The 14,189-nt window shown below is 42.8% G+C and overlaps 1 protein-coding gene across 2 annotated transcripts in view; it reads right to left on the bottom strand.

The window, feature by feature from the left end:
- Positions 1-14,189, bottom strand: part of PCNX2 (pecanex 2) — a 116,857-nt gene that overhangs the window by 11,553 nt on the left and 91,115 nt on the right. For both annotated transcript variants that reach the window (XM_082214952.1, XM_082214951.1), the window contains exons 25-29: positions 13,895-14,110; positions 11,764-12,017; positions 7,952-8,185; positions 7,356-7,459; positions 415-559 (exon numbers count right to left, since the gene is read on the bottom strand). In XM_082214952.1, coding sequence (XP_082071078.1) covers positions 415-559; positions 7,356-7,459; positions 7,952-8,185; positions 11,764-12,017; positions 13,895-14,110 — 953 coding nt within the window. The remainder of the gene's footprint in view (positions 1-414; positions 560-7,355; positions 7,460-7,951; positions 8,186-11,763; positions 12,018-13,894; positions 14,111-14,189) is intronic.

Below are 14,189 nucleotides of genomic sequence, written 5' to 3'. Positions count from 1 at the left end.
TGATTAGTTTATGGGCTGAACATCTACTCCGAGTCAGAGACTCAAACTGTGGCAAACAAATAGGCAGTAATCCAAGTCTACCTTGAACTCAATTCACACTCTAAAATGAACTGGCTTTAATAACACGTTCTCAACATTTCACTATACAAGTAAAGTGATGGCCGAATAAGTAACTGGTGAGTTTACATGTGGGCAAAAGGCTTAAGAAGTACAGGATCATTTTAGTTCTACAGAAAAAATGTTTAAGAAAACCACAACTGCACTGTTGTGTTTTATTGATCCATTTGAGAGAATTGTGGGCCTCCTTTTTACAGCTACCATATATTGTAATCATTACAAAAAGCAATATTTAGAAATATAAACAGTATTATTGGTAATAGTGCTAGAGAAAAGCATAAAGTGAGGAAAACTTGCCTGATGAAGTTTCAGTGACATTCTGATTGCAGGAGCAACAACCTTGTGTAACAGATCCATATCTGCAAACACCCATTCATCTCTTGATGTGATCCGAAAGTCTCCTTTGAACAAGGCATGGAGTCCATGGAGGAAGGACTCTAAACTGTGGAAGAATGTCGTTAGTTAATCTCTTTCACCCAACAACACTGTCATTAGAGGACCAGCTTCTGTGGCCAGGGCTTATCGTTTTCCTGGTCCAGTTGGTTTACCACCTAGGGCATTTCCTGCACAAGGATAGCCAGGCCACAGTTTTGCATGCTTTGGTAAGTTCCTAATTCTACTACTGCAGTGTCCTCTCTGTAAGGCTGCCCTTGAAGGAGGTCCAAAAAACTGCAAAATACTGTCACTAGATTGCTGACTGGTAGTGGCGGCTGGTGCCCATTGGAACTGGTAGAGTGTAGGGCAAGGAGACCAATATTAAGTGAAGTCAGAACCACTGCTAATTCTCATCTTGTCCCATTCTTCCTCTTCCCTGCTGAGTTCTCTAATAGCAGCATGTAGACTAAGGAAGTAGAAGCTGACAGCTAGTACCGCCCCCAGGAAGTACCATCCCCGGTACTGGATTTAAGAAGGCAGGAAGGCAAGTGGTGGCTGGCTGAGGGCAGAATGAGACTGGCTGTGCTCCTTTTGTCCAAGCAGACCAGTCTCCACTGGCACCCATATTTCAGGATTTGCACTGGTGTTACCAGGCTCAATCTAAGGTTCTTATGTTGACATATAAAGTCCCGAATGCCTGGGATCTATATATGTGAGAAAATGCTAACCTTCTAAGGACCTGATAGCAGCAGAGGAGACCCTTTCCTTCACTAATGGCTGCCTTGTATTCAAACCATAGAGCTGGAAGGGGCCACAAGTGCCACTGAGTCCAACCCTCTAAAATGCAGGAATTGTTTGCCCAATGTGGGGCTTGAACCCCCAACCCTGAGATTAAGAGTCTCACACTGGACCAGCTGAGCCTTAGGGCCGACGCCTTGCCAATCTACCCCCAGCATTGCCTGCTCTCACTGGCCATTCTCCCAAGTTTCTGTTCCGTTCCCTATTATAATAATTTAATAATAATTTATTGTTTATACCCCGCCCATCTGGCTGGGCCTCCCCAGCCACTCTGGGCAGCTTCCAACCAAATATTAAAAACAGTACAGCATCAAACATTAAAAACTTCCCTAAAGAGGGCTGCCTTCGGATGACTTTTAAAAGTAAAATAGTTGTTTATTGCTTTGACATCTGCTGGGAGGGCGTTCCACAGGGCAGGCGCCACTACCGAGAAGGCCCTCTGCCTGGTTCCCTGTAACCTTACTTCTCGCAATGAGGGAACCGCCAGAAGGCCCTCGGCGCTGGATCTCAGTGGGGGTGGAGATGCTCCTTCAGGTATACTGGACCGAGGCCGTTTAGGGCTTTAAAGGTCAGCACCAACACTTTGAATTGTGCTCGGAAACGTACTGGGAGCCAATTCAGATCTCTCAGAACCGGTGTTATGTGGTCCCGGCGGCCACTCCCAGTCACCAGTCTAGCTGCCGCATTCTGGATTAATTGCAGTTTCCGGGTCACCTTCAAAGGTAGCCCCACGTAGAGCACGTTGCAGTAGTCCAAGCGGGAGATAACTAGAGCATGCACCATTCTGGCAAGACAGTCTGCGGGCAGATAGGGTCTCAGCCTGCGTACCAGGTGGAGCTGGTAGACAGCTGCCCTGGATGCAGAATTAACCTGTGCCTCCATGGACAGCTGTGAGTCCAAAATGACTCCCGGATCTGTATAATTGCAAATGCCAGAGACTGGACCTGGGACCTTCCCTATGCAAAGTGCGAGCTCTTCCGCTGAGCTACAATCCCCCTCAGACTCAAAGAACAGATGTTTGCATGAGTTTATTATTCTTAAAAAAAGTAAAAACTACTTATGCAGTTGCCTTGAAGCATGTTCTCCAGGAAACTAGGTTATGCTTTTCAGGAAACCAGAACTAGACCTTGGAGCATTGGTTTCAACCCCACAGGATGTTGCTTCGTCTACCTAACATGCTTTTACCATTTTTACAAGAGCGTATTTTTGATTGCGTCCTTGGAGAGGATGTTAGAAGTTCTTTTTTATATATATTACCATTCAGAATTTTCTTCCTCTTTCTTTTTAAAAAAATTAAATAAAATGTGAACTGCCCACATAGTGGAGCATTTTTAATTATTTTCAGGAGTAGAAAAAAATGTGTATAGCCCAAAAGTAGCAGTGCTGTATTGAAACCGAGGTTTGACTTGGCACTTTCTTAAACTCTCTGTTCTTCTTACAGAGCTTCAAAACAATGCTGCTATTTTTTGTTTCTGCTAGCATACTATTAAAACCGACAAACAGCAGCAGGAGGAAAGCTTCTTGAAAGACTGCTCTATTTCAGCACTGACCATGAATGGAAAAGCTCACATATACAGTCATACCTCTTCTTGCGAATGCTTCATGTTGCGTTTTTTTCAGGTTAAGAACATGGCAAACCTAGAAGCGTTTACTTCCGTGTTTTGCCACGTGCGCATGCGCAGAAGCGCTCTATCACGCTTCACACATGCACAGAAGCACCGCTCTGGTTACAGACTTTTTGGGGTGTGAATGGCACCCTGGAAAGGTTCATGTCTGTAACCAGAGGTACCACTGTATTGGGCACAGGCAAAGCTTTTGAGTGTCAGATGGGTATCATAAGCACATAGTAACAAAGAGAGTGTTCACACAACTTTAATGTTTGTGGAAGTCAGGAAGGGCCATAGTTCAGGGGCAAAACATTTGCTTTGCCTGCAGGTCCCAGGTGTCTCCAAGAAGTGCTGAAAAAGCTCCTGGCAGAAACCAGCCAGTCAGAGCAGACAATACTAAGCTAGAGGGACCAATCATCTGACTCAGTATAAGCGTGCTTCCTGTTTTTCTATGGAAGTCACATGACAGCACTGTGCAAAGCGCCCCAATTTTCCAGGAACAGTCCCAGAATTATGAAAGCCATCCGGGCTTCTGATTTGAACATGGAATGTTTCTATTTTCCCCGCCAGTGCTGCCACCACTGAGCTTGGGGAGGAGGATGAGCCAGCGATTGTTCCGAGTGGTGGTGGAAACATGGGCATCCAAAGACCCTTAAAATATTATGCCCATCTGCAGATGTACTTGGACCAGAAGCAGTGGCGTAGCGTGGGGGGTGCAGGGGGGGCCGGCCGCACCGGGCGCAACATCTGGGGGTTAGGGTTAGGGGGCGCAAATCCACGGGTTAGGGGGCACAAATCCACGGGTTAGGGGGCACAAATCCACGGGTTAGGGGGCGCAAATCCACGGGTTAGGGGGCACAAATTACTTGCCTTGCCCTGGGTGCTGACAACCCACGCTACGCCACTGACCAGAAGAAAATGTACTACTGATCACAGAGAAGGCAACAGCTTATTTGCTGGGTTTTATTTTATAAAGTGGGATTTGGATTTATTACTAAGGAACGTGCATTTTAATATCATCTCACTAATAACATTAACAGCTATGGTAACAGTGGCACAAGACATCGGCTGCAACAATAGAGCTCAGGGTGAGAGCTTTTATTGGACCCACATTCACAATTACCGGGAATAATTCCGCTTATTATAGAAATGCATTGAGGGCTCAGTCTGCCTAAATGCAAACAGCCAGTTCAGCAACTTGAACTTCTTAACAGCAAAGTAGATTCACATTAGGAGCAAAATAGTAGGAGACAATTACACAGCTCCATTATTTTAAATATTTTATATGTCTTTCAGTGCCATATGATGAGATCAGGTTATGAAAGCAGAGATGAAATAAAATATGCAAATTTTATGACTGTACCAAAGCTGTTACTCGAAACTGTCTAAATTTCTCTTTTCGATGTATGGCAGATCTATTAGTTCAAATCTATTGCATTTCCTCAGTTTAACATGCATTCTTGGGAAGACTTTAATAAGGTTATATTGAAATTTTCCTAGCTTTCTTAATCTCAAAACCTCCCTCAGGGCCCTTCTTCTTCTTCTGGCCTGTTGGCCAATTTATTTTATTTTATTTAATGGGTTTTTAATCTTCTTCTCAGGATATTTATCCTCACAAGGTGCTTTACAACATAATCATGTAACTTTCACAATACACTAAAAATCCAAATGATTAAAGTACAATAAAATAAAAATAACATTAAAAATAGCAGGAGCAAACAAAAGCATTACAAAACCCCAGCACTAAAAATTAACTAAATACAGACTGGAATAAAATAAAAGGTGAACAAAAAAGAGACCATATACATTTCCCTGCAGAGGGCTATTTCACAGATATGGAGCTGCCACCACAGGAAACGGCCTGTCCCTTATACTAACTAACCTGAAGGCTCTTACCTCTGGACCAGAGTTTAGGTGGTCCTTCAGACAGCCTGGTCCCAAACCGTTTAAGTTTAATGCCTTAAATTGGGCCAATGTAATTGGCAAAGAGTAGATGTAATATGAGCGAACCACTGAGCTCCACAAGTGTTCTAGACACTGCATTCTGCACCAGTTTAAGTTGGGGTCTCCAGTGTGATGCCCATGGGGCAACAGTGCTGAGAAAGACTCTGAGCTTAGCCTACCACCCGCTGACTCCCCCCTTTATCATAAAGTCGTGAGTGTGCTACCTTTCCCCTTTTTAAGAGCTGCAGAGACCTGAAGTAGGAACAGCAGAACTCCTTCCCACTTCCTTTTTGGAGTTCCTCAGATTGGCATCTGAGCAACTGAACAGAAAGAGGAGCAACAGAGGTAAGATGGAAAGAGGGGCAATCTGGGAAAGTAGGCGAAGGAAATGAAACGGTCAATGGGAAGAAAACGGGGTGACAAATGAGTAAAAAAAAAGAGAGAATAGGACACAGAAATTGGATCCAGTAAAACAGATCCTCTTGAAAACATGTGTTTTTTCATTGGTCGTCCCCCCATTACCATTGATCACAACTGCCTCCATTTATTGAGCCATAAAAATAATGGATCTAGATATCTGAAGGCAGCCCTGTTTAGGGAAGCTTTTAATGTTTGATGGATCACTGTATTTTAATTTTTGTTGGAAGCTGCCCAGAGGGGCTGCGGAAGCCCAGCCAGATGGGCGGGGTATACATAATTAATAATTAATAATAATAATAATAATAATAATAATAATAATAATAATAATATAGCTGGGTCATATAAGAGGCTGTCTAGCTAGAAAGATATGCATCCTTTCTATAGCTATGCTGTGCTTCTTAATTAGCAACTGTACTGCATAATTTGAAAGATAATGTTTGGCTTCTGCTAACGTTCACAGTGACAGGTAACAGAAATGTTATTTACATACATTGCATGAGAATATTTACCTTCATGGTTTACCATTAAAATCTTCCCATTAATTGATTAAAGGTAATTCATGTGTAAATGAATGCAAATTGCCATCGTACATATATAATGTAAACCTCACTTTGTATGTAGTAGCATACAGCTCAGCGTTGCTCTCTAAATATGCGTTTTGCCTTGTAAACGGTAATGGCTTTTAAATGAATGTAGCATCAACATGAAACAAGCTACATAAAAGGCCCGGTCTTACTTGCTGTCTGCTAAATACTACATAACTTTACTGTACATAATAAAACCAATCCCTTCTTGGCATATGGCCTAGCGGTGAGTCATGGGTTTATACACAGCCCTGATGCCAATGTGATAAGGGACAGATGAGACCCTCCACCTTGTGCAGTTCCCAGCACCCATCCACACACATGTGAAGCATAGGCATGGCAGAGGCATCAAAATGGCATTATTGTATTAGCTGCATCCACATATCCTGAGAAACCATGGTTTATTGCAGGGATGGGGAACCTCTGGCCTGCCAAGCCTCCCTATTTGGCTCGGAAGGCCATGTGAGGAAGCCACGGCCACCTAGTGCCCTGCATGTAGGGCAGGGCTCCAAAGGAATAATTGGCAGCTTAGACTGGGCTTTAATTAATGTGCATGAGCACAAATAAGCCCTAATCAACCTTTGACTCATCATGTGCTCCCCTCCTCTTCCCCAACAGCCAAGAGGGAAAATTCAGCTGCATGTCCTGTCATGTCACATCCACAGTTACCCCAAATTTAAAGCACATGACTTCTCCTGAAGAATTCAGCTTCAGGGAAAGTGTGGTGGTTCTGAATATCATTGCACTGTGCACGTCATGTTCCACTGCACCCCAGATCATGTCAAGGCAATGTGTGAACTAACCCATGGCAGCCAAGAGGTCCTGCTACTTCAACATGTTTGTTGAAGAGAGTCTTAAATTAAAGGATCTTGTCACCCCTGTGCAGAAACCTTAAACATTAAAAGGGAGGTGTATAAAATGCCCGCCACTTTTCTCTCTTTTATAGTGGATGGAAACTTGGGTGTTTCAAATGCACACTAGATCAGTTGGTGAGTCCGAAGTATGACTTAACCAGTTATCTATTTTTCATTAAAACGCCACCACCATATTGCGAACCATGTCTTCTTGGAACAACAAAAGTGAGGGATGGTCTCAACTGCACAACAAGGGAAAATCTTTTAGTGCTACAACCTTATACACACTTATTATTAGGGGGAAAGCTCCATTGAGCACTGTGGGATGTACTTTTCAGGTAAGCATGCAATATTTACACTGTAAATCACCAACGCAAAAAGGACACAATCTTTTTCTAATTCTGCCAATTCATCTGGCTATTTTGGTTTCATTGGTGAAATTAACTCTCAAGATAATCATAAAGTTTTGTATTTCATTAGGGACAAATAAGTAACAAATGCTGCCATTTGTAACTGTAACCATTTCTTTTATAAATGATTTTACACCCATCTCTCGTGTTTTTCCTTTCTTCCACTACCCCTACAGAATTTAAGGATAAATGAAAACCCAGCAAACTATTACATCCATACTTTCCATGGCTTTGGTATAAAATTACCTGATGGCCATATTGTGCGATGCTGTTCCTAGTGCTCTCCTACCCAAAATGCACAGGGCAAAGGAAAGAGTTACCAGAGGAGAATCTTCATCACACTCTATTGGCTGAAAAATAGTTAAAAGTTTTCAGTTAATCCTAAAGGGGTTGGGGAAAACATTGCCGGTGCAACAACCCATTGTGCTTTGATGCAAATAAGCAGGAAAAGTATCACTGTTGTCTTTGTGACTAAAGTCCTTTAATTTCATAACATATCAGTGTAAGGTGCACTAGATCAGTTCCACAGCAGGTCATACCCAGTAGCTAACAAGATACATACTCTCTCTCCATTCCCAACACTTTCTGCTTTCTCAAATGTTACCATCATGTTTCTCCTCCATTTTGCTCCCCAGTTCTTAAAACCAATTCAGTGAAAGAGCTCTTTGGAGTCAGCCCAAGAGCCTGTTATCTCACTGGAAAACGAGTACCATGTTTACCACAACGTATTGCTGGTGGCTTGCGCTCCAATAAACTTCCTTGTTTTGATTTGGAACAAGTAAAGGAGAGAACCCGTCCCACCCCACCCCCCATTAAATCAGCAACATTAGACCGACATGTACCTCCATTCTTTTTGCAGCACAGAACTGAATCCAGTCCAAGTAAACACTGCAGAAACTTGCCCTGGTGATTCCTTGAAGGCAAGGGATATAGTCATCGTCAATGTTAATATTGAACATTGCAAGGTCCCGCTCTATGTAATGCCACTTGGAGAAAGGCTGCAGTGTTTTTTGGAACGACTCATCTCTTAGCCAATGTAGGATTTTGGGGGAGCTTGCAGTAAAGTATATAATGCTCTGTGAAAAAAAAAAGCAAAAGGAAAGAAGAAGATGTTGCTTGTTTTAATAACAGGAGAAGCCAGAAGTTATTTAAATACTACAAAGGTGAGAGGCAAGCCATCTAAGGAGAACAAAGTGATAGTCTCTAATATCTTATTGCAGTTATGTGACCCCTTCAGTCTTACATGCCCCTGGGACTTTGATGGATCGCAAACAATGGGGATGATGAGACTGTATTTCAAGTGTGCACAATAAATGAATGGAAAGAGCAACAGTAAAATTAGGAGGTAAAGAGGCCACAATAGAACAAGCACAATTACTCTACCTATTTAAAATTCATGGGTGCCACACTCTCAGTTGCATATTCAAATTAGCAAGTAAATGTGGGAAATAAGCCCTACTTAGTGCACAGAAACAAGACAGAGTGATGGATACAAACCAAGGACAGGTTTTTTTTGTGCAGAGCCTGATAAGCACAGAGCCTTTTAAGAAGAGCCATAAAAATGGAACTCAACACACACACACACACACACACACACACACACACACACAGCAGCAGCAGACTTATTCTTTAAAGATATTTTTTTAAGGAATAAATTGAAAAGCGAATGTGTAGGCACTGGGGGAATAAATAACCGGCAGTAACCAGGCAGGAAATTATTTCAAATATATGCAGAAAGGCTATAGGAACTGACCCACTTTATTAGAGGAGAGCAAAAATTCTTTTTATGTGGAGAAATAGTCTTCTCCACCTCCCCCCAGCTGTCAATTGAATGGCAAGTTGGACAAAAAGAGAGAGAATCAATTCAAAAAGCCAACTGCTAGCATTGTTTAAAAGATAAATGTGAAATCTTCAAGCATATGATAATGTAAAATTAAATATTTTGAAACTAGATGCTAATTCTGCTATTCCAGCATGTTTACATAGCAGCATGCTTTCCACAAAAGAAATTCCTGATTTCTAGTATTAGGTCTTTAACCTCTAATTCTCCTTCTCTTTTGCTTCAATGTATTCCAGCCTCCTTGATTAATTTTAAATACAGCTTGTGCATAAACATGTTCTTACAGAATGATAAAAGCAGAATAGTGAAAACTTTCCACTTGTCTTAGATCATACTGATGTCTAATCCTTAACTCCAGTATCCGTCATGTACCCTGCATCAGGTTCCCAGTGTCATCCTGCGGAGGGCTCAGATTCAGATGATGCACAAGTCATCCCACCTTGGAGGGAGGGTGGGAGCCCTCAGAAGACCCTTCCTCAGCATCCCAGCCTGAAGACCTGGCTCTCCCTGCATCCTCATAGTCTGAGGATGATTAGTGCACTGTAGCATAAGATATGGGCCCTTTAACAGTTCTAGACAGCTTTCTCAAAAGGCTAGAGCCACTGGAAGATAACGCCTTGGCAGCCTTGGGATGACTCTGGTCCTTTGCTGAGACAACACCTTGCAAAGCTCAGCCAGCATCAGTGTTATTTATTAAAAACATTTGTACTCCCCCCCCCATAACAAAATGTACTCTGTGTGGCTTCTTAAGACCAAAATGAGACATGTTATAATCTTTGTTGATCTCTGGATTAGGTTAAAGCTAAAATAGCTAATCTGCGCATTTACAGATGTTGATCCGAATGTTTGGTTTCTTCATGGGCTCACTTTTGAAGAATGACTAAGGTAAGAGCCTAATTTAGGGCCGGTTCAGAGGTTGATGGCCAAGAAAAACTCTTACATAAGGTAGAGCACAGGACCTGGTCTTGGGTTTGTATGCACCAGTGCCTTGCATGTAAAAACTGGAGTATTACTCCGGAATGCACGTGTAAAGGCATTTAATATGACTTGGGGAGGAGTGGTGGTGCAGAAATGGCTACTTCCCATTCTTTGTTTATTTATTCAATTTATATCCCACCCTTCCTCCCAAAGGAACCCAGTACACATACCTGTATCGGTAATAAAAATACAATTAAAATAAAATAAAATTCAAAACATTTAAAAACTGTTCAAATATCTGAAAACAATTAAACACCACAAAACTTTTTAAAAACACATTTAAAAACAGTTGCAACCAAAACATGTGTTTGAATAGGTCAGCGGAAAAGAAAAGTTTTCAGTAAGCATCTTAAAAGGGTACAGTGATGGCAGTTGCCTAATGTCAGTTATTGAGTGAATCGTGCATATTATATTCAGACCACATGCTATTACTTACATTTAGTGTCTGGCATCTGCTATTCTCAGACCTCCGTCCTTAAGATCGTAAGAACTGCTCTGGCTGGATCAGATCAAATACCCAGTCCAGCATCCTGTTCCCCACATTGGCCAATGCTCCAGTGCGCAGAGGATATTACTGTACACATCCCTCATTTTAGTCTCGGCCTCCCATTTACTAAATTCAATATTCATCAGGCGCAGAGAAAGAAGCAATGCATTCTCTGGCAGTCATTGCAACAAGGGTGATTTATCTCAAGGATTTATTTTATGAAATAAAGAAACGCATCTCCAACACAGCGGGATGCCCATCTTTGTTAGTCAATATCACCAACTGATCAAAGTAGTCAATAAATTCCATCCACTCTCTGCATGGTTAAGAGGAAAGGAACACAAGCACTTTTCTTAAAGATGATGACTGAAAGCTAAAATGGGATGACTTAATCTGCAAATATTACTTTTGCTAAATCTGTGACTAGTTGCCTGATCCTATTGAAAATGGCTGTTGTAGATGCCTGTCAGCATCCCGTTCATCAATAGCTTAATGTGATAGCCTGGCATTTGCTGTGTTTGCTGCCCATTGCCCAACATTTGACCTTGATGGAAGTGTTGGCAAGGCAGGTCAGTGACAATGCCTGCTCATCGCTGTGTGGGTGCTGTTTTAGTGAAAGCCCTTTGCATTCACTAGACACAGTTTTGAAAAAAAAATAACCATGTTTTGTTCTCATCACAGTGTTGCACCTGTATGGGAGCGAGGGGATGGGTCTGTTGATTAGACCAGTTCATGGAGGGTACAGCTATCAACGGCTGTGTTCTGCCTCCACATCAGAGGCAGTGCACCTGTGAATACTGGTTTGCTGGAATCACATGTGGGGAGAGTGCTTTTGCCTTCAGGACTGCTTGTGGACTTCCCCCAGACATCTGGTTGGCCCCTGTCAGAACAGAATTATGGACAAGATGGGCCTTCGGTCTGATCCAGCAGGGTTGTACTTACATTTTTTTTAATATTCTGAGGTTGTTGTGTTGGTTGGTTTTTTGGTTATACAGGTTGTAGCACAGTCAGGGCCGGCCCAAGACATTTTGCCACCTGAGGCAAACCACAAAATGGCACTCCCCTCCTACGCCATCTCCCCATGAAGATCTATGTCAAGAACAAGGGGGGTGGGGTGGATAAAGTTCTACACTGGGACCTGCTGCCCCTGTGGATCCTGCCACCTGAGGAAATGGCCACACTTTGCCTCATGGGTGGGCCGGCCGTGAGCACAGTGTTGTGATTCATGATGTCGCAGTTATGCAGTGGCCAATGCACCCAAAACTTATTTGCTTCTGATTCACGTAAGGGTTTGGGCTGCCAGATTACAGGCCATTCATCCCAGAGGTACTGACAGACACCGCTTTTACCTTGATGTAATATCTGATGAGTATTCTTCGCAGATCAAACACTTGGAGCATTGTGGCAGCATTGTTGTCAATAATGCTATAGCCCTCCAGGATATACTGAGTCCGTGTTATTTCCCAGGTCAGCCACCGAAGGTTAAAAGCTGCATTGCACGACAGCAAATGAGGCAGGCGTCCAGGTTTGCAGCAGCAGCAGCCTTCATTGTCCTCATCTCCTTCTGTTATAGCCTCCACCTCCCTTTGTTGGCAATATGTCCCTTGGAGTGTAGTAATAATTGAAAAGCAGAAGGACACAATGGCAGTTACTGGTGAGATCAATGCGAATGAAACTGTTTGTGGCTAATACTTGGTGCTCCTTCAAATACTTAATAAATGGCAAGTGGGAAAAGGAGGGGGTGGAGGGGAGAGCTCCAGCATGGAATAAAATGTGCCAATTAATCTGTGCTCGAGAGAGAGCGGTGAGGTACAGACTGTTGATTTCACCTTATAAAGTAAAATATGCTGAATTCTATGCTTTAGGCAGCCTGGCATAAATTATATGGAGCCTAATTATATCTAAATGCTTTACCTTAAATGTAGAATGATAGGGATTTAGAAGTGCATGCCAGAGTCTTTGCTTTCGGAAGGAATATCTAAACGATAAACCCAAAGTGCTCTTTGTGCTTTTATAGACCTGTTATACCCAGGTGGGACATGTTCAGCAGCAGGACTCACCCTCCCCCCCCAAATATGAGTCCTTTGCCTATAAAAGTCAAGACTTGTTATAAATAACATGCTAACTATAGACTTCCCTCTACCTAAGTAAGCAATGGAATTCAATTAGCAGCAAGCCATGGGGTACTGTAGCCGTTTTGGTCACACATGAGAGTCAGAACAGCATAGTGTTTAGAACAGGAACCTCAAGCTTTGGGGCTGAATGCGACCCCTTGGCACATCTCTGGGCCATGCCCACTTTCTTCATGCCACGCTTCTCACCTGCTCTGTGAGTGCTTTTGCCTGCCTGGAATGAAATCAGAAATGCCAAGAGGCAGGTGTGCTAGACAGGATTGAAGAGCCTATGAATGAGTTTGGAAAAGGGAGAAGGAACTTAGGACCTTGTCCCCAGCCATGTACCTGCTTCTGGTCTGCTGGGGCTGATGCTCGCTCCCCTAGGGCCCGGAAATGCCTGCCTGGAACATGAGCTTTGCTGAAGTATTATGTACCAGTGGGCCAAATAGGAGTGGAATCCTATTTTGCGTGAGTTGTGTGGAGTTCCACACAATGGAACTCCAGCAGTAACTCCTCTTCCCTGAATCTTCCCTCTGCACCATTAAAATCTTCTCTGGAGAGTCCCCAAATCCCCAGCGCACAAGTGGAGGTCTGTTCCACTGATGCACAGGTGGCATTGGATATAACCCTATGGCCTTTAAAAGAAAAGAAAACTAACTAACTAACTAAAACTGGTCTATTGTGCACTTGGTGGGGGGAAAGTCCACATTGTTTTATTCAACTTACTAATAAATAGTTTCACATTCTGTCTCTAATTCTTCTATGATAGCAATGCATAACTGCACTTAGGCTAGCAAGCAAAAGTCTGCTGTTTGGCTTTTTGATTTAAATTCCAAATTATGCTTTGGGGGCTAAAGCAGCAGGTATCATGTGCATCAAGACCAAAATATAATTTCCCAGACCTCCATGAACCAAAAAAGCATTAAGCTTCACACTGTTTTCTTTCCAACCAATTAAGATTGACTGCTATACCACAAATTACTCTTCCAACAAGCAGAGAACTGGGAACATCTTGCTAAGATCTCTTGTCATGAGTACTGCAGCAGGTAAACTTATAAAGAAAGCAGTTAAGGGCTGGAGATGAAATGGGGACAATCTGTTGCCTGGGTGTGTGTGTCACATGTTGGCAGTGGGCATGGCCAGAACAGAAACCAGGTGGTACTAAACCAATGGTGTGGGGGGCACCATCTTTTCTTCCCAGAAACAGTGCCCAGATAATTTTGTTGCAGCAACAACCCAGATAGAGAATTTTACGCCACTACTCAGATTTGCAATGCACACATGGCTTACTAATGAGAAGGGCACATAGCAAATGAATTTTCTCCTCTTTCTAGCTCTTTATTCTTTGAGCTACATAGGTGCTTACCTCGAAATTCTAGCCCCCTGAGTTGGAAAGTGACAAGACCATTTCCGATTTCAATCAAGTGAACAAAGGCATTCAAGTAATCTGATGTCAAAATAAAACAGTCCCCAGAGCTGTAGTTTCCCCAGCGCCCAAGTATCAAATCTCCACAAAGAGACTCCTGCAGAGATCTTGTCAGGTGCTCATAAAAGATGGAGTTGAGGTTGTTATCGTCATTTCCTAAAATCACAACAACACAAAAGAATGTAAAAGGGATGAGGAACAAATCACCCAGCCGAAGACTCAGAAAGGAGTCCTG

Source organism: Podarcis vaucheri, assembly GCF_965113315.1.
Source record: "Podarcis vaucheri genome assembly, chromosome: 3".
Classification (NCBI taxonomy): Eukaryota; Metazoa; Chordata; class Lepidosauria; order Squamata; family Lacertidae; genus Podarcis; species Podarcis vaucheri.
This window is presented reverse-complemented; position numbering and strand designations above follow the sequence as displayed.